Genomic DNA, 21,401 nt, shown 5'->3' with positions numbered 1-21,401 from the left:
AAACAAAAGTGCACAGCAGTGTATCAAATGCTTTGAAATCTGCTTAAAATCAATTAAGTTAACTAACCGCAAGTTGTGTAGCACAGTGTGCAGCTGTCAGTTGGTCAAACATTTCATCAATAAACGCTACAACTTCCGTTACATTGCTTGCTCAAATCTGCAAGTTGTACGTTCGTGTGTCTCAGTGTCTGTGTGTGCGTGTGTATGTGTTAATGTGTAAGCCATATAGGTGTGTATGTGTGTGCGTGTCTTGTAACAACAACAACAACAACAATAACAATAACGTTAAGAAGCAGCAAAACTTTTCAACTTCCGGCCAAGTGACTTCGATTTAATTTCTTTGGCTTTTTTATGGTCAAGTCATTTAATTAATTTTTACTATGGCAATTCAAATGTCTTGCCGTCTGGACTGAACTTTGACCCCCAAGCGGTTAACAGCTCATCACACTTACACACACACACACATACAAATAAAAGCAAGCGGCAGCTATAAGCCAAGGTAAGTCGAAATGAGCAATGAAAGCAGCTTAAGGCACAAGTCAAATTTCAAAGCAAATCAATTTGGAAATTAAACAAATTATTACAAAGCAATGCAATTGCTTTTAAAATATATATATTTGCATAAACAATTATTGAATTAATTATGTTATAAAATGTATGCTATGTAGAAATTTTGTTGCCTCTGCAAGTTATAAATTTAATTGAATTAAAATGCTGTTGAGTAAAGACAAAATCAAAGCAAACTAAGTTAGTCTAAATAATTTCAATTTAAATTTAAATTTCAGCGCTCCGCTTCGTTCGCTCTACTAAGCACAGCTCGACGTTTAATTATTGAACATGTAATTCACCCACGATTTGAATGCACTTAGCATTAACATACTGTGATAATCAAGTATACGAGCAGCTCATAACTGCAAGCAAACAAGCAAGGAGCAAGGATTCAATCAAATTGAATTTCGAACACACATTTATTATTTCAATTGACGAGCGTTGAAGAAACGGCGACAAACTGTCGACGCTATCCATACGCAACTTCTCGGCAAGCATGCTGAACAATCTTGGGGCCAATGTGCTGGGTAAGTAAACAAACAAACGAATGAACGAACATGCCTAAGTGAGCTAGGCGCTTATATAATATTGTAATTAAGATCGTTGAGTGAATTACGCTAATATATAATAATATGTGCATTAATCTGGCCATAATTAAACTAATTTCTTGCGCACATATATATTCCGAATGTAACTTCCGATTTTTGAGCAGCAATTGGCCCAGAGCAGCGCTAAATGGCCTATAATTGAGGCGTCTAAACAGCTGTTGGCGCTTGCTCGTTGTCGCGTGCATTTAGCAATAATTAAGTTGTATTTAACTAGCTCGCATTTTTGTGTTTGTGGGTGTGAACAAGGGCTACTCGCTCTCGCTCTCACACAGTTTAAGTGTATGCGTGTTAATTGCTATAATTGCTCTTTTAAATATGCCGCAAATTGTGAATTACAATTGTAGGCAACATAATTATGAGTTTATATATTGGTTCGCCCATAAATATAAATAAATGCATGTAGTATATTTTTTAACCGCAAGCACTTTCAATTTCGGCAATCAATTTATAGCTCAGCACAGCCGCAAAGGAGCTGCAACTGCAACTGCAACACTCGAATGAATTATGTGGCAGCTGCGTTTTTTAAATATATTTTTATTTAATAACCCCGAGGCTCGATCAACTCACACGCCGTGTGCAGTGCAGTGCTTGTAATTAATTGCATTTATTAATTTATTGCCAGCTGTACGCTGCGTATGCGCAATTTGTGCAGTTTTATATATAAAATAAAGTCAGCAATTGCCGCTAGGTAACCGAAATAAAAGTTTGCTAAAATATATTTCTGCTATTTTTAAAGCGCTGCCCAAGCTAAAACTATAAATTTTCATAAGTTTTGCCTGCGCGCCAAAAAAAGAAAAAGAAGCAGCGTTTAGTTTGCTGCTGTGGCGCACGCTGTGTGTGTCTCTAATAAATTTCATAAGCCCACAGCAAGTTGGGTAGACATGCAAACATTTGCATATTACGCATACGCTATGTACACCGTTGGCTTATAACTGTTGCTGGAGACAAACAAACAAAACTCTGAGCCCAATTAAAAGCAATTTGCATGCAAAAGAAATGCGCACTAAGCTACGCTATAAAACATTTGCATTTGTCGCAACTTCAAATCTCCATTTCGACAGTGAAAATTTTCGTGTGCCTGGGATTAATTAAATTAATTTCATGATTGCATTTGTAATTTGGCTGGCAAGGCCCAAACGTTTGCGCGCAGCGACGCTTTGCTTTGGCATTTTTGCGGTCGCTAGTGAAATATGTGCCACCCACACTGCCCACCCACAGATAAACAGCAGCAACAGCAGCAGCAGCAACAGCATATGCCCAACATTTGTATCGAAATGTTTTGCGGTTTCTGTGGATATTCTGCTAGCTCTCTGCGCTCTGCGTGCCTCTGCGGCAAGCTGACCGCACAATTTCCAAATTTCAATAATTATGTACAGTGCGTGCAACTGACGACTAGTGCACTAGTTCGCCCATAGGCTCAACCGACCAGCCAGCCATCTATTATATGCGAGTGCTGCTGTGAGAGCGAGAGATATGTTTGCATTTTGTGCAATGCGCGTTGCCCACCAAAACTGATTTGCGCAAATTGTGCAAATTGCTTGCGCGATAAATTCATGTTTGCCAATTTTAATTAATTAATCGCTTTGTGCGGTTTTCGTGCTACAGTCGCAAACGCCAACGCCAGCGCCAATGCAAACGTTTGCCAGCCGCACATACAAAATGGCCGCCCCCAAAAGTGCGTGTGTGTGCGTGTAATCAGTTGGGTGAGCACCATAAACACATACAGCGACAGCTAGGGGCATTCAACTAATGTCACAACGTTGTCATTGCAAATTAGGCAACATATATGATTGATTCAATGTACAATTAGTCAGCATTATGAGCAATCAGTCAAGCAGTCAAACACATGTTTACAGCAGAGCTTAAACAGCTAAATTATGGCATTGAAATATAGGCAAAGGTAGTTATTAGTTAAGAAAAGTTAAGTTTATAAACAGTTCAAAACAAATATCTTTAAGCTGCCAATGGTTGCAAATTTTACAGCAGCGCTTAAGCATTAACAAGACTAAAATTGAAATATAGGCAAAGTTATATTATTATAAGTTATATTATTATTATTAGTAGCTAAATTTAAGTTTATCTATAGTTTAGTTTAACTAAGCCGCCAATAGTTTCAATAGTTTTAAGCTAGGCAAGAAATTAGCTGCAATATTAAAGACTTTGCCTTTTTCTACTTGTGGCTGTTTAAAATATAAAAAAACATTTAACATTCGCTGAGACTGAAAAGTGAAAAGCGCATAAAAATATTTCCAACTGTTTTTAATTGAATACACGTCAAGCTCAGCTAAAGAAAAAACTTAATGAAACTGCTGCATTTAAAAAATACAAATGGACAGCCAAATAAATGTGTTAAAAAAACTTATAAATATTTTTAATTCATTCAATATTTAATATTATTTTTGCAAGCTAACAAATGTGCATTATTTGCTCAAGCAAATTTAAATTTAATTAGCTTTGCTTTGTTGTGTAAATTTTAAAGAATTCCTTTGAATTTTGCTATACACTTGCATTATTTGTTGTTAAGCCTAACACCAACAAAATATTTAATATAAAATGCTTTGCCTTTGAGCTTTAGAGCTTGTGCAGAATGTCATGAATTCTCTGCTGACTTGCAGCTACTTAAGCTATTAACTGTCTTTGGTTTGCTCAACTTCCTGGGCTCTCACATAAAATTACAGTTTGGCGATGTTTGCACTTGCAGCTGCTTTTCATATTTATGTGCCACAACTGTAAAAGCCAGACAATGTTTGAAATCAAAGCTGGACCAAACAGAGTGCGATTTCCAGAAGTGACGCTGCTTAGATAAAGTGCAGACTAAGCCAACAGCGCACACTTGAATGCTAAAAGTCGCACTTCGCCCAAGTGAGCAGCTTGGGCTACAAGTAGCTTCGCTTCTTTTTTGCTGAAGCGTAAACTTGATGATGGGCTGCAGATATAGCACCTAACACCGCGCCTTAAATTTACAAATCACGAAGCTTGTTCGTCTAACTAAAGTTGAGCGATGAGCGAGGAGCTGAGCGTTTGTCCCTGTTACAGTTTGAGTTGCTTAACTGTAAATGCTGAGCTGGTCAAACAGACTGAGCTTAGTTTAGTTTTAACAAATGTCAATGCAACTGGCACAACAAGTGTGTGTATGTGTGTGTGTGTGTGTGCTCGTGTGTGTGTAAGCGCGTCAAAAATCGCTAATGAACAGTAGCTACGCTGGGTGTATGTGTAAAAATTAGCACTTTACTGGCAACGCTTTAAAAAAGCGACGACGACTGGCCCAAGGGGGAAACGCCATTGCCTATTGCCCCACAACAACAACAACAACAAAAGAGTTTACGCCGTATTTCTCTTTGACTGTTGTTGTTGTTGCTATTCGATTTATGAGTTTTTTATGTGGCGCTGAACTCATTCGTCTTTTATAGCCCAAAATGTCTCAGCGTAAGTGCAAGGCGTACAGTTCAAGGCACCTGTTGCTGCTGCCGCTGCCGCTGCAACTGTCTGAAGTTGCCGAAAAATTGTTAACAAGTCCATTTGAAAACAATTAAAATCATTGAATAGCCCAATAGCATAACAAAGTCGGCAAAGTACAAAACAATTGTATTTAGAACAAAGAAAACAAAGTTGAGCAGCTGAAAGTTTTGGCTTAGAGAAGTTTGTTGCTTAGCAAAGTGTATTTGGCAGTTGTGCACATCAAACAAAATAATTGCAAGAATAAAAAATTTAAGATAAAGTGTGCAAAAAACTTGAGCAGCTGAAAGTTTATTGCTTAGCAAAGTATATTTGGCAGTCATGCATTTCAAAGAGGAAAAAATACAAAGCAATTGCATTTAGAATAGAAAAGTGTATAAGCAGGTTGAGCGATTAGAAATTTTATATTATTTGACGCTTAATAGTTTTTGGCTTAGCAAAACTTATAAAGCAAACTAAGCGTGTATAAAAGTTGAGCAGTCAAGAATTGTACTAAGAAAAGTCTATTTAGTAGTCGTGCACATCAAAATCAGTGGCATAGAAAAATGTATAAGAAAGTAGAGCGATCAACTTCAAGTTTATATTATTTGGCGCTTTAAAGTTTTTGGCTTACCAAAAATTAAGAGTGTATCAGAGTTGAACAGCCAAGAAATATAGTAAGAAAATATATTTAGTAGTCGTGCAAATCAATGTCAGCAATATACAAAACAATTGCATTTAAAATATAAAAGTTTCTATGAAAGTTGAGCAACCAAGAATTTAAATTTAACTTGTGCTTTCAATTATTTTGCTTAGCATAGCGTATAAAATAGTCGTACATAGCTTACAAGCAGGCAAAGTGTATGCGACAGTCGTTCACTTGCCGCTCTGTGCTTTGTTTTTTATTTAAATGCTTGTTGCTTTTCGCTTTCAACAGAATTTGCACGCTCCACGCCTACACAGCTTCGCTCTCTCTCTCGCTCTCTATGTCTGTCTCTCTCTTTCTTGCGCACTCTCTCGCTTACTTATTTGTCTAGGAGCAGTCTAAGTGCGCATAATTAAATGAATATCATGACAACATTGCCGCTGTCTGAGTCAAGCTCCAACGTCTCTGGGGTATGACTTATGTATAGTAGATGCTAAGAGTTCGCATCAACTGGCGATGAGTAAATGTTTAACTTGTAGCAGAGTTGAAAATATCAAAAGACACGCACACAGCAACAAAATCAATGCCAAAAGAGTTGAGCGCAGTGCTATTGTTGTTGTTTTTTTCTCTCACAGGCAGCGCCTCGCACATACATGTTAAAAAATTCCAAAATCTACACGTTTCGACTTTGAGACTTTTGAGTTGAACTGCTGTCGGCTCGGGCCGCTGTTTGTATTTGCCTATGAATTTTTTTCCTTACTACCTATATATATATATATATATATAGATTGCTATGTATTTCGAGCTAGCTTATTGTTGTAATACCCTAACTGTTGCTGCTGTTGTTGTTGTTGTTGCCCAAATATCGACAGCAACAACAATGAAATTGAAATGTTACGTAGTCAAGCTAAAGGTACAAAAATATATATTAACAAAAAAAAGGGGTTACACTCAGCTCAGTCTGAGCTCAGCAAATGTAAGTGTATGTGTGTGTGTGTATGTCTGTGTGTGTGTTTGTATCGCACCTTACTGTTGAGTTGCTGCGGCAGCAGCAGCAGCCGCTTGCCTCTGTCGCTGTCGCTGTCTCTTTGAGTTTTTGTTACTGTTTTTGGCATCTTCTTTTTTTTTTACTTTTTTGAATGACAGGTTGTTGAAAAATTCAATTTAACCGATCGCCTCAGTTTGCTGCGAGCTATACACAAAGTCGAAACCTACAACGCGCAACTCGCGAAGTCCTGAACTCAAAAACGCTTTAAACAATTCAAACAATAATAAACGCATAGCTATCGTGTCAAACTTTAATTAATAGCAGCTAAAAGTTTTAATCAACAAATATTTTGTATAAATCAATAATAATAAAAGGCATACAAATTGCCGTCGGCTTTTCAATACAGTGAGTGCAAATTTGTGTGTACCTGTTGTGCTGTTATTTAATTTGTAATTAATTCAATGCAAACATTGCGCGTCTAATTATGCAAACACACACACACGCAATTAAGCAGCTTAACAATATTTAGTTGTTGTTATTTAAATCAATTTTTGTCAGCAATCAATTGTTATTGTTTAAACTAAATCACGTTGTTTTTGTGTTTCGATTCTACAGAATGTGCAACAAATAAAACAATGCCTACAACTATAAATGAGTTTATTTACGCTAAAATTAAAAATAAATAATTAATAATATAATATAAGTTAAAAATAAACTCACCATGCTTTTCTTTTAAACAATTTTGTTTTGACGGCTTAGTTCAACTTTAGTAGAAGAAATCTGTAATCATAATTAAAATAATAAACAATTGATTGAAAAATGATTAAATTTATTTTTTATAAATTTTGTTGCATAAGAAGCAAATTATTTAATCATTTGAAGAAATTGGCTTAAAATAAATGTGGAATTTTTAATGGCCCAACTCTAAGCAAAGAGATTAGAATATTCTATGCTTATCACAAAATAAATTGAAATTGATAAAGAATAATATTTGGTAGTTGAAAATAAATTAAAATAGATTTAGACTCAGTAAACAAAACTGAATTGATTACAATAAAAGATTAATCTGCAGCAAAGACAACTGAATTTTTTAAGCTAATATAATTTAATTATAAATACATCAATATAGTTTTATACATTGTTTAGTTAACTAATGAATATCACTTTGTCAACCCTTAGCTTATGCTTCTCCCCCTTTGTTATTCTCACAAATAGGCCCCAAGGATTGTGATCTACCCAAGGCAGCAATAACAGCGCTGCACGCGGGCGTCAATAGCTTTGGGCAGCTGCCCGTTGCGCCGAATATCGCGGATCTTGGTGGCGGCGGTGCTGTGCCGGGCGTTGGTGGTGCTGGTGGTGTGGCGCGCTTGCATGTCAGTGGCGGCTTGTGTGACAATAGCAATGCGCTAAGCAGCAGTCACAACAACAGCAGCAACAACAACAACAACAATAGCAACAGCAACGGCAGCAACAACAACAACAACAATATGCAGCAACAGGATCAGGTGAGCATGCGCTAAAAGTTTTCTGAAGTTAAAGCAAAAAAAAAGAAAAAACTCTCAAAACTTCTAGCAGCAAGTAAATGCTGAACTTTTTTAATAATCCATGTTCTTTTCGATGTTTTTTTATTCCTCAATAAAACTCTGCTATGAAACCAATTCGAAACGAAAATAATAAAAAAAAATCAACAAAATTAAACTATTTACTCAAAACTGTGAATGTGTAAATTGTGTGTATATTGAATTGTGTATAAACTAAATAATCATAATGCAATGAATACAAAAAAAAAATATATAAAAAGTAAGTGTGATTTTATTTCCATATGTAAATTGTATTTTATGTTTTAAATAAAGTTGCTTAGCTGTAGTAGTTGTAGCTAAAGTAATTGTTTGTTGTATTTAGTTAATTATTTAACAAACTGAAAAGCTAAACTCAACTTTTGCTCTCTCGCTCTCTTTCTTGCTCTTTGGCAGCATCTGGACAAAAACAAGCAGAAACGGCATCGCACACGCTTCACGCCAGCGCAGCTCAATGAACTGGAGCGCTGCTTCTCCAAGACCCACTATCCGGACATATTCATGCGTGAGGAGATTGCCATGCGCATTGGCCTCACCGAGTCCCGCGTCCAGGTGAGTTCGAAAACTTTCTGCGGCTTTGCTGCGGCATCGCTGATTAGCATTCGATGGCCTGACAGCTTACAGTTTGCCAACTGTCAATTTGACACTTTACGCGTTTAGGTTCAACATGACGTTTCGGCTTGTGTTGCACAAAACCGCAGCCAGTTGCAATTGCAACACCACGACAAGAGACTGCTGCAGACAATCTCTTTGGCAAGGGCATGGATAGGCAATATTATCGCATCGTTTGTCTAACTGAAATTGTTTGACAAGTTAAATAACTGAAAGCAATTCCTAAAAGATTAGCCAACAATATGCTATTGTTTGCTTAAAAAAAAGATTGCGTAACTATATTCTGAGCTGTTCAATTAAATTTAGTTCCTTGAACTTAGTTTTATCTAAAGCATAGTCTTTATATTTAAAATCAGAAAAGCATAAGCAAGCAGAAATCAATGATAGTCAGTTCCTTTATCTTCGATATTTGTTTAATATTTATTTATTTAGTTTCTAAAAATCTTATGCTTGTGAAATTGCTTTGTATGCTGCTTTTAAATTATTTAAAAATAGTCACACAAAATTATTTAAGAAAGAAGTTTTCAAGTCTTACTGCCAATCTATTCACTTCTATTCTATTCTGAGCCTTTTAATTATTCAATAAGTAATCTTTATATTTTCATATGAAATGAATTTTCATTCCTTGAACTTAGTTTTATCTAAACAATAGTCTTCATATTTTATATAATAAAAGCAAAGTCTGAAGTTTCTTAATCTGCAATATTTGTTGATTAACATTTATTTATTTAATTTCTTCATATCTTATACTTCTCGATGCTTGGAATATATATAAAAATAGCCAAATAATTATTTTCTCTTAATTATTTAAGCAAGGACTTTTCAAGTTCGTGCAGTTCTTACTTGACAATATATTCTATTCTATTCTATTCTATTCTGAGCTGCTATATTCTAAGCTTTTCATTTAGTCAATAAATAATCTTTGTATTTTCATATGAAATGAATTTTCATTCCTTGAACTTAGTTTGATCTAAAGAGACTAAATTAACTTTGCTATATTCTGAGCTGTAAATTAATTTTCATTCCTTGATCTTAGTTTTATCTAAAGAATAGTCTTAATATTTTAAATCAGAAAAGCATAAATAACAAAAAATCTAAGGTTCTATGATCTGCGATATTTGTTGATTAATATTTAATAATTTAATTTGTTCATATCTTATGCTTGTGGAATATATATAAAAATAGCCAAATAATTATTTTCTTTATTAAACTCTTGTGAGTTATAACAAATATTTAATTCTTTAAGCAAGAACTTTTCAACTTCGTGCGGCTCTTACTGCCAATATATTATCTTCTATACTTTCAACTCACTTTAAGTTCACATTCCAGATTTTCATTCTCTATGCAAAGCGCATTTTAAGCCAAACTTTATTATATTTAGCAATGCGCGCATTTGTTGAGCTGCTTTTGGCAACTTGACTTGGCAAATTGAAAGAATTTTATGTATTTTTGAATGGCTTTTTGAGACGCGGCTTTAATTCACAATTTTCGCAGCGTTTTATGAGCGACGTTGGCTGGCGACGCAGTACGCTGTTTAAGCGCCCAAAATTATACTTTATTAAAGCACATAAAGTCACATTTAGACGGCGCAGTCCCTACAGTGCGCACACACACACACTTGCTGGCTGTGTCTGTGTGTGTGCGACTTATGACTGGCGCACAAAATGTTTACCAAAGCCACAACAACAACAGCAAGTTACACACACACACAGACAGTGTACAGTGGGCATTATCCTTTTGAGGCTGAGTCTGTATGCCATTATCCCAGCTGGCGTGCGGCCTCGTCCTTTTTGCATGCGGCAGCGGGCGGGTTTTGTTTATGCGACAATCGAATTTACTGCTTCATTAAATTTGTGTTTAAGCTTCCGTTTCCTGCAGTGCCACATCAACTTGCCCCCCGCTCTCTCGCACTCACGCCTCACGCTGTGGCAAGCAAAAACTAATGCAATGCTAAAATTGTTTTGCGGTTTCAATAAATGCCAAAAGTTGTGCCGTCTTATTGGCCTGCTAAACAATTAGTTGGCCAGGCCAGAAATAAAAGTGTTGACTTGCAATTTTTTTTTTTTGCTGTTGTTGCTGTGTTACTTTGATAAATTGTTTTAATAATTGCGTATCAGTGTCTGGCTGTTAATGTATCCTGCTCATCCGGCTGTCCAGCTTTGCTTGTGTGTGTGTGTCAAAGACGAGGGATGCGCACTTGCTGCGAGTGTAGAGGGGTTGAACAGCTATTAACACGCTATAATGTTTGATTTTTTTTTTTTTATTTGGTGCGTTGGCTTTTTGCGGCTTATGGCATGTCAGACCTTTAGGATTAGCAAGCGGACTTATTGTTGTTGTTAATAAAATTAGCATATAAATTAAGTTTTGCATGCTGACACACATGCGAAGAATGCTGCCTTTAAATTTGCAACAACTAGTAGCACAAAAGTGTTGCACACACACGTTTGGCCCTAAATCAATCTAGCGGGCTTAGCAGCTAATGATGCCATAAAGACAGTCGCTAGCCAAAAGAAAACGTGTGTGCCCCAAAATACACACACACAAGCACACATGTGAGTGTGTGTGTAAGTTATGAAACTCACGTAGTTTGGCGTACGTGGCATAATCTGTAGGCAGTTTAGTGCTCTAAGTTTAGCTGCTGCTTAATTATGCAAAGAAATAAAATAATAATTTAATAAGCCTACAACTAACATTGACATTGTTCTGTCTCTGTCTCTGTCTCTGCCGCTCACAGCGGGCGTTGCAATTGTTAATTTTGTATTTGGCTGGCATTGACAATTTGTGTGGCGCATTAACGTCTTTGGCACCACCCGTGGCTAAGCAATATGTTTGTCACACTCCTGCAAAGTCAACAGCAGCGCAGTCCACCCCACACACACGTGAGTCCTGTTGTCATTTGGGCTACGAAAATTGACTTATCATCATTTTACATTGTAGCTTTGTCTATGTGTGTGTGTGTGTGTGTGTGCGTGGCTTAGTTTTACATTTATTGCTTTGTTTATTAAATTTTGTTGCATTGGGTCAGCCACGTGCCAAGCGAATTTCTCACATGATTAATTTGCCTGGCAACCTGCAATGTTTGCTTGTTTTTTGGTCTGCTCCTAGCAACTGCAGCACGTTGTGAGGCAATATTGCTATAAATAGGAGCGAGTTATCCACAAGTGCCTGCCAAGTGTGTTTTTGGGTTGAGCATTGTTTCATAATCCAATCTTCAAAGCTTACAACATAATTTGAAGCATTTGCGCAGACTTAGCGATTCGGTTTATTTGAAAATGTATTTAATATAAATACAGATAGACAATTATTGATAATTCAGTAACTAAAGTAATACAAATTTTGTATATACAAACATTTAAGTAGAGATTACTTTAATCAAAGCCACTTGCTTTGATTTCCACTATACATTTGCCATACAAGTTTTCATTACAAAATTCTAACATTAATCATCAATGCAAATTCCAAGGCTAATTAGCGAATGTGCTCAAAAGTATGCTTTACAAAATTGCTCTAGATATGCTAAATTATAAACTTGCTTTAACAGCAATTAAATTACAACATGTGAATTTCCAAAAGCAACATTACCACTGAAAAGTTTTTTACTATTTGTGCAAGCTGAAATTCAGTTGTTTAGTTTGTTTAAATTTAATTATGTTACCATGCAAGCTTTGATCAAAAATTTGTTGCAAATAATTTCATAATAATTTAGTGAGCTTTGTTTCGTAGAAAATTTTTTGAATTTGCTGAACTTCTGACACACCATTTCAAAGTTTACATTGTATATTGTAATTTAACAAATACGCTTATTGAGTTAGCTTAGTCTTAAAACAATAATTAATATGCCTTTGACAAGTGAGCGCAATAATTTCTACAATATTTATGACAAAATTATAAACGAATTAAAAAGCAAATCATTCTGCATATTTTTATGCATTACTTTTGCTGCCTTCACTAGCTTTCGTTTAAGCTTGAAATGCATTTACATTGGCGCTCATAAGTTACAGCAACTTTTGCCTGTCTTGGCCAAAGCTATCGATTGGCTAAAGCAACAGCCACACACACACACACACAAGCTACAGACTGTAATAAATTATAGCACGGACTTGCAGACAGCTAATTTATTTACTAAGCTGCTTAATGCTTGCTCTAATAATAGTCCACTGGGCGCTCTCGATTGATAGCCGGTCAGCTAGATTTATGTGTGTGGAAAGAAGCAGCAGCTTTGTTGCTAAATTAAGCAGTAATTAAAGCGCAAAGCAAAACAGTTATGCGCATAATATAAGTAAAAGCATGCGCGCAAAAATTTAATCAAAGCTGAAACGTGTAAAAAGCAAGAGCTACGAAAAAAATATGAGAGCGACAAGTTGAGTTTGAGTTGAGGGACTTGAAAAATCTTTTTAGCTGCAACTGGCCACGGAGTTTAGCGTGGGCGTTTGATAACCATGGCATCGCATTTTAATTAAAGTTTAATTGAAATACCAAAAACGAAAATATGCAACAGCAATATGAAGACTGAAAAGCGAGCTAAGAAAAGCGTGGGAGTGAGCGCTGAAAAAGTTGCAAAACTAAAACTTTAAAGCAGCGACAGCAGCAGCAGCAAGCAAAGAAAGAGACAGCTATAGAGCGAGAGTGAGGGAGAGCGAGCAAGCTGAGGGTGCTATGGGTTGTATAAAATGCACATAAAGCGCATAAAGAAAATCTGGCACGCATTCTGTTTATGGCATATGAAGCAATTTCGAAAGCAATTTTCTTGATACTTTTCATTGAAATGTTTGTGTGAAAATGGCGTGTGGCCCAAAGTGTCCACTGTGTCGCACCCAAAAGTGTGTGGGGGATAAACCCATAACAAAAAAAAATGTACGTAGACTAGAGCTTGCAATTTTCATTGCCAAAATGCAAAGCAAACCCAAATGCCCCAAGCACGTAAAAAAACTGCGCATGCTCCAAGCTACAGGCAGTGCAGCAAAATAATTTTTCGGGGGTTGCAAATACGCCCCCCAAGGGCTGCTGCTGCAACTGAACTGCCTGACAAAAACTAATGCAACTAATGCTGGCCAACTATTGCATAAATCAACAAACAAAATAGAGTAAAATAAAAAAAAGCAGCAAAAGCAAAGCCTAAGCAAGTCAAGTTCGCTGTGCGCTCAAAGGGGTGTGGGGTCCTTAAGCTAAAGTTGAAGCTGAATGTCTATCAAGCAGCGACATCAGAGTTGGGTCTCGATGTGGGTGTGGGTGTGCGTGTGAGTGAGACGGGCATAGTCACAGCGGGTTGGATGCTCGCTTTGGGTGGCAAATGAAATAAATCGCTGGGCTGAGCGGAATTGGATTGGAGCAAAGGACAATGGCAAAGGGCAGCCGCTCGTAAAGCAGGATTTAAAGGATAACATAAAATAAATCGACGCCATTTATGTGTGTAAGCAACAACAACAACAACAACACGCACAACTGCTAGACAGTTTATGAATTTATACGCAATTTTTATACGCTGCGACGAATGAAAAGATATTGGCCAAAAAGCGATTTTCATAAACCACTCGGCAGCAGCAGCAGCAGCTCTGACAGTTGCTCTGTAGTCAGCCAATAATCATAATAAAAAGGACTCTGCTCTGGCTCTCAAGTTGACGACAGAGAAAAAGAGATGACAGCGCTACTGAAGTGGGCATTTCATTAGCCAGTTGCCCAGCAGCTGCAAAAGAAAAAGCAATAAGCTTGCCCAATTGATTTTTGATTATGGCCAGAGTTAAGTGCAGCGCAAATTGTCAATAAAAACAAAACCAAATGTTATGACAGCGAGAGAGAGAGAGGAAGAGAGAGAGAGAGAGAGAGAGAGAGATAGTTTACCAAGCTGTCTGGTTGCAGTTATGATATTGTTCGCTGGCTTAATAAATAATATTTGCATTGCGGCTAATCGAATTTTGATTGCAATTTTCTGTCGTTTGCAAATTTGACTTTATGACTTTTGCTGGCTGCTGCTGCTGCTGCTGCCAGTGTCAGTGGTTGCTGCTGTGATTGATATTATTCGAAATTGGCTTGCAAACTATAAAGTGCATTTCTATGTTGCTGCTCAAACAGTATATTGCACTTGAGTCTGTGTGTGTGTGTCCTGTGTGTGTGTGTGGCATATGCAAATATTGTTGCTATGTTAGTTAGCGCGACATTTCTTTTGCTCTCTGGCCCCGAAACTATGCGTAGCTGTGACTATGACAGCTGTTTATTAGGCCCATAATGTGCAATTAATGTTGCATAACGAGCGCCTGCTTAGAGACAACTGCAAATGGCATTGGCCTAAGCCTAACGAGTGCCATATGACAGGCCCATTATAAACGACCTGCAATCATAAGCCTGAGCCACAGCCATAGGCTACAATAAACAGGTTTAAGTTCATAATAAAAATACCGTTGGGTCGCAACCCTAACTTTGAGCTACAGCAGCCCATAAAATCAAAGCAAATCACTTGTTATCCCATTTCATTTCACACACACACACACACACACACCCAACTCATCGCTACACCCTCGCCTCGTTGCATGTCATTTGGCAGCTACTTAATTTCTGACTTTTCGCTGCTCGTTTCATCCCCCTTCAGGGATCAGCGACGTCATTGTGGGTGCAGGACCTGCTAATATTTGTGGCCTGCCGCAAGAAATTGCTTTTTCATGAACTTGACTCATTTATTATTTGCAACAGTTTTCTGCCTTTTTTTTTTTTTGTTGGTCTTGCTGCTCTCACACCTTTTGCTATTGTTGCTGTTGCTTTTGGTGGTGTCTTTTTATTTGGTGTCAGTGGCAAGTGAAAATTAAAAGTCCAAACATGAAAATGCTTTTGTTACAAGCATATGGCTGAAAATTTCTCACAGCCACGTTCCTAAACTTTTAGCTACAATTGCAGCGCTAGAGCAAAGTTTACTTTGTTTTTTGGGCTGTAGCAAAACAAAAACTTGAAGCGCAAACTTTTGAATTAAAAGAAGTAGCAAATTTAGAAAGTAGAAATTAATTAATAGCTAAGATAACAGCTTGTCTGCAAGGCTATGAAAATTATTTAAGTAAAATTACCAAATCAACAAATGAGTCGTTAAAAGTGATTAAGGCATTTGCTATTATTTGAATTATCTGATTTTAATGTTGTTCAGATTCTTTTCTATACAAAAGCCTATTATTATTTTTCAATAACAATAAACATTTTTTAATATATTTTTTTATATTTTAGTGCAATACAAATTGTTATATATATTTTCTGGTATAATATTTTGCAATTTATAAGTGCAGCATAAACATTTTTCAAGCTTTTTACAATTTATAATTGAACTAGTATAATTTATATATATTTTTAAAATAATTTGCAATTTCTTTTGTCATAAGTTGTTCTGTTTATAAATTCTCAATTGCTTAGGAATCAGTGATATGCTAGCGTAGTCTTAAATTTATAATAAATGCAGCTACTTAAGCTGCTCTCAATTTTTAGTTGTTGTTTTGCTTGCCTCATTTGCACATCATATTTACATTTTCTATATAATTTTGCTTGCGCTTTATAAGCCAATGAATCAAAACAGAATTTTATTGCTATGCGATGAGCTGGCGTTCACCATGGCGCAGGCCAAACAGCCACTCAGCAGCTGATAATTTATGCATAAGGGCGAAGCTTAAAAAATTACCGTCAAAACACAATTTAACGCGCCATAAGGAGCGTCAAAAACAACAACAACAACAGACTGTCTGTCTGTCTGGCTGACACACACACACCCCGCAGGATATGTGTGTGCGTGTATAAAAAATAAATGCTTTGTTTAACCGACATTTTAACGCCTATTTACGTGCGTAGCACGTCATGCACGTTATGCCGATTTAATGGTCGAAGGCGCCACAAAGCAGGCAATGACTTTTGGCCTTTTTTCGCTTGTTATACTCAATAAGAAGCAGCATAACTTGCTTTATAAATAACTAAGCGCAAGCGAAAAAGCATAAACAGCGAATATGGCAAGCAAAATAAAAGAAGCGAAATGTAATTGTTGCCAGCGCGTAAGTGAGTGGGCGAGATAGAGAAAGAGTGAGAGAGAGAGAGAGCGACAAGCCAGACGGTCAGACATTGTGACTTAAATTATTAAATTAAAAGTTAATGAATAGAGCGATGCATAAACACGTAAAAAGCATAAACAAGTCAAGGTCGTTGCTGTTGAACAGCAACCCTTGGCAGCTCAACCCCACACAACAACCCACTCCAGTGCCACATATTGTGGCACATTAGCGTCCCTAGTGTAACATTGTGCGCATATTTAGTTGAACACACTGTCAATGGGCAGGCACTAGCTTGTCCAATAGTTCACTGCGAGTTGCGATTGCGACTGTTACTGCGACTGCTTGTCTGTCTGTCTGTCGCTCACACTCTCAGGCCTGACTGCTGGCCGACATATGACAAACTCGCTGGGGACCATCAGACGGAACAAGCAAAGTTACTTTGCTGGCAAAACAAAACAGAATAGTTGCCATTTTTCTTTTTGGTCTGACTTCTTTGGCCATTAGTTGGGCTCCTGCTGCTGCTGCTGCTGCGTTGACAGCTTAAGATTGCTGGCTGGCATTTTATAAATACGCCGGCAACGAAACAAAAAAAATATCAACGGCGAAACGGTTAAGTTGTCAACCCGGGCGTGTGATGTGGATTCGCGTTTTTGTTATGCACAGGGCAGAAAAATGCTTTTCATGTCACAAGTCATTCACTCACTCACACAGTCAGTCAGTCAGTCAGTCAGCCAGTCTTGTTGCCATCTTGTATGTACAAGCAAACGCATTCGCACACACACACACACACACACGCGCGCATAGCTAGAGAAATAACTATAGTTATATATGCAGTTGCAGTTTGGTAGCTCCTAGAAGTAGGCAACACTTTGCCGCAATTGCCAGACTGCTTGTAAATGTCAAAACCTCAACATGTCTACATGTCGCTATTTCTGGCTTGGCTGTCGTCCATTGTTAACGCTCTTGTTTCTTATGCATATGGAAATGCCAATTTGATGCCCACACATACGCAGCCGCCGCCGCCGCCGCCGCCACATCCTCGCTGCCTTATACAAAAGGCACTAACTGCCAATAAGACAATAGCAATAAGGCTTGACCGTAAGCTGCCGACCTGAGGGCAGCGGCAATTGTTGCCCAATTTGGCTTTGGCCTGACTATAGATAAAGAATTTACATATGCAATTTGTGCGTGTGTGTGTGTGTGTGTGTGTCGAGACATGTTTTGACTGTCACGACGGTAATTGATCTCGATTAAGACCATGTACGAGAAGTCGCTTAACAAGCAGACAACCACAAAATCTCACACACGCAAACAGACACACAAACAAGGCAAGGTAAGGCAAAGGCAAGGCAAACGCAAGGTAAAGCTATTTAAAGGCTTTAATTTGCATTTACTTTAATTTGCTTGCATGCTTAGGCTTGCGCTTTAGCTGTGCAGAGTGAGTCAATTGTGTAAAATAAAGAACAATTGCAAAGGATGAGCTAGTGGAATAAGGATAAGCAAATATGTTAAGTGTTATATAAGCGAAGCCTTGGCATTTTATATTCAAAACTATAGACTATAATATAGAATTTCGTTTTGAATATTTAACTTGTATTTTCAAACAAATTGCGACTTTCCATTGTCTTTGCTCTTAGTGTTTTTCAATTAATTTCTGCACAAAGAATGTTATTAAAATATATTTCAAGAAACTGTGAATGACTGACTTTAGAACAATTTTGTATTAAACATAAAATATAATTTAAATCATATAAGACTAAAAGTTAGAACCTTAAGCTAAAGCGTTATATTAGAAAACTATTGAGAATGTTATTAAAATATATTTCAAGAGATTGTGAATGACTGACTTTAAAACAAGTTTGTATCAAAGATATAATTAAAACCATATAAGACTTAAAGTTAGACCCTCAAACTAAGGCGTTATATTATAAAAGCTTTGGCAAAACTATAGAGAATGTTATTAAAATATGAATAACTGAATTTAGAACAAGTTTGAATGAAATATAATTTAAGCCGCATAATAAGTCTTAAAGTTACTGCTGTAATCAGCACTGCTACAGAAATCACTTACGCCTAAATTTGAAATCAATTTCACTCCGCTTTGCCATAGACAAATACGCGGAATAAAATATCGCTCAAGACGCTGCCGTCTGAATAAATTACTCGGAGCTCAATTTCGATATAAAGTAATATATTACACTTTCGTGGAAATAAAATTGACATGTAGTGTAGTTCAGAGTAAATTTATTTCAAAGAAATTGCAATTAGCCCTGCTAACTAAGAAGCTATAGAATACAAATCTAATAATTTGGGCAGCGCTTATTTGCAATTGCTTGAACTAATTAATAAGCTTTTATATATTATATTTTACTTTATTCATTCAAAATTATATGGTTTTTTCTTGGCTTGCAGGTTTGGTTCCAGAACCGTCGCGCCAAGTGGAAGAAGCGCAAGAAGACCACAAACGTATTCCGCACACCGGGCGCTCTCTTGCCCTCACATGGGCTGCCACCGTTTGGGGCAAACATCACTAACATTGCCATGGGCGATGGACTCTGCGGCACAGGCATGTTTGGTGGCGATCGCTGGAGCGTGGGCGTCAATCCCATGACTGCAGGTAAAACTTAACATTTAATTGCTGCGCCAAACTAACAAACTAACAATGCATTAAACAAATGCAATTCTCTCTTGCTTCTCTCTCTTTATAACTCTCTCTCTATTGGCTAAAGGCTTTGGCCAGCTTAATCAAACATCACCGCTGAATAGCGGCCTCAATACGGGCATTAACATGGGCTCCGCTTTGGGTGCAGGCAGCTATCAGCATTATGGTCTAAATGCTTTGGGTAGGTGTTGCGTCAGTTCTGGCTCGCGAGATCACATGTTAACAAAAAAAACAACAAAACTTTCCATTTGCGTTGACACTTTTTTGAGTTTATTTCTACACAATCCAGTTCTACTGACAATTGCTCGAGCACGCACGCATCGTTTTTTTTTTCACTTCTTTGAACTCATAACACTTTTTTTTTTTGTATTTTCGGTAGCTGCGTAAATAAATAAAATGTAGTATGCAGAGTAACGTATAATTTATAACGCTTTTGAATCCGCTTGTATTTGCTTGCTTAATTAACAGACAGTCGTTTAATTTGTCAGGAATACCCAAAGGCATACGTCTTTGCCTGCTGCTGCTGCTTCTTCTTTATTTGATTTCGTATAGTTGTGTTAATTGATATTTTGGAGACAGGTTCAACCATTTTTTTTCCGGCTGCGTTTTCATTGTTATAATTATTGTTTGGTTTTGTTGCAGGCGATTCGATGATGTATCAGCACAGCGTAGGCGGGGGGGTGGGCTGTGGACCGGGCGGCTCCCCGAGCGCCACAACGCCGCCCAATATGAATAGCTGCTCATCGGTGACGCCACCGCCGCTTGCCACACAGCCCAACGCGAGTCAGAATGAGCTAAATACTGAGCCCATGGTAAGTCAAGACACAAACCATCAAATAAGGGCTGCTGTTAATTCGCTGTTAATTTGCAGTCGCATCATCAACAGCAGCAGCAGCAGCAACAACAGCAGCAGCAAGGACATCAACCACAGCAGCAGCCAACTCACCAACAAGTTAATCATCAACAGCAATCAGCTGGCACACCAACCCAACAACAACAGCAGCAGCAGCAACACCAACAGCAGCAGCAACAGCAGCAGCAGCAGCAGGACAGCAGCAATTTGCTGCCGCATTGCCATCAATCCATGCAGTCGCCAGATGGCGCCACCGATGAGGATGTCTGGCGAGGACATAGCATTGCTGCTTTGCGGCGGCGCGCCTCGGAATTAAATGCCACAGCTATACCATCGTATTTGCATCATGCTGCTGCCGCACACAACAATTACGAGCATCACAATTCGGTCTACTGAAATTTGTTGAAGAGCTTTGAAAGCTTTTCGGATTACGGTTTTAATAGCGGCTCACACGAGTTTTGAGCCCACCACACACACAGTTTGACAGTCCACCGCCCACACACAGCCCTGTGGCCCCCAAGTGAGAAAGTTAGTTTTAGAACTTAAGGCTAACCAAGAGAGCAACGTTAGAAATTCGATTATGAGTTTACGAAATTTTTTGAATCGCTTTTGTTATTGAGAAAAATGTCCACATGCCATCGATGCATAGATTTTTAAACTAAACAAGACTATAATTAATGTAAACCATGTATACGAAATGCAAAAAAAACCTTAAACACATATACACACAAACTATAAATGTATTTAAAAATATTATAAATTAAGCCCAGCAATTGCAAAAAAATCATTTCAAACGTGCTAAATATACGAATTAATTATTAGCCATAAACAAACTTAACTTTGCTGTATACGATTTACAAAAAGTAGCCAGAAATATTGTAAAAAAAAAAACAAAATATAAATTTTGCGCAGCTTCATGTGCTTTGGCTTCATTGGCAACTAATAATATAATATATATACGTACATATACATATGGTAAGCAGTGTAGTTCGTATTACTTAAGTGTTGTTGTTTTTGTGTATAGACTCTTTAAATGTTTAGTTCATTTGCGCAAACTTAAACTATAACTCTAATATATGCTTATTGTTTAAAACTATAAATGCAATAAAATAAAACATAACTATAAATATAAATATGCCGAAACTATAGTCAAATGTCAGTTGGACAGTCATCAAACACGTATACAGTTTTTAAAATGCACATTTAATTAGCTGACATTGAATGGATTCATTTTCAAACATATAAAATATTATAAAAATATATACTTTTAATAGACTTTCTTGTAATGTTTAAGCCTAAAATTAATTAAACACACACACACACACACGAAAAACTAATAACAAACTTAATATATGTGACTATGCGTATGATTAAATAGTAAACTAAATTAAATATGAATTGAACGTGATTTAAATTACAAAAACGAAAAATAAATAAAAAATTATATATATAAACGTAGTAT

At 37.2% G+C, this 21,401-nt stretch overlaps 1 protein-coding gene across 4 annotated transcripts; it reads left to right on the top strand.

The window, feature by feature from the left end:
• Positions 1 to 255: 255 nt before the first annotated feature.
• On the top strand, positions 256 to 21,172 carry LOC108594793 (homeobox protein orthopedia). Of its 4 annotated transcripts, none has more exons than XM_033293010.1 (8): positions 256 to 499; positions 786 to 1,076; positions 7,442 to 7,731; positions 8,200 to 8,355; positions 18,837 to 19,041; positions 19,154 to 19,267; positions 19,729 to 19,898; positions 19,958 to 21,172. In XM_033293010.1, exons 2-8 carry the CDS (start codon positions 1,046 to 1,048, stop codon positions 20,333 to 20,335), a joined length of 1,344 nt encoding a protein of 447 aa, XP_033148901.1. In that variant the 5' UTR covers positions 256 to 499; positions 786 to 1,045; the 3' UTR covers positions 20,336 to 21,172. The 4 variants fall into 4 exon arrangements, with proteins under 4 accessions (XP_033148901.1, XP_033148902.1, XP_033148903.1 ...); XM_033293011.1 differs by having other exon boundaries at positions 257 to 499; positions 8,221 to 8,355; XM_033293012.1 differs by lacking the exon at positions 19,154 to 19,267 and having other exon boundaries at positions 258 to 499.
• Positions 21,173 to 21,401: the final 229 nt, after the last annotated feature.

The sequence above is a fragment of the Drosophila busckii genome, chromosome 2R (assembly GCF_011750605.1).
Source record: "Drosophila busckii strain San Diego stock center, stock number 13000-0081.31 chromosome 2R, ASM1175060v1, whole genome shotgun sequence".
NCBI classification, from domain to species: domain Eukaryota; kingdom Metazoa; phylum Arthropoda; class Insecta; order Diptera; family Drosophilidae; genus Drosophila; species Drosophila busckii.
This window is presented reverse-complemented; position numbering and strand designations above follow the sequence as displayed.

What these genes read in the sequence shown, in the direction of transcription:
- LOC108594793 (XM_033293010.1), top strand. Translation starts at nt 1,046, where the DNA reads ATGCTGAACAATCTTGGGGCCAATGTGCTGG. An exon ending in TCACCGAGTCCCGCGTCCAG is followed by an intron (nt 8,356 to 18,836) that starts GTGAGTTCGAAA and finishes CTTGGCTTGCAG; the next exon opens with GTTTGGTTCCAGAACCGTCG. An exon ending in CGTCAATCCCATGACTGCAG is followed by an intron (nt 19,042 to 19,153) that starts GTAAAACTTAAC and finishes TATTGGCTAAAG; the next exon opens with GCTTTGGCCAGCTTAATCAA.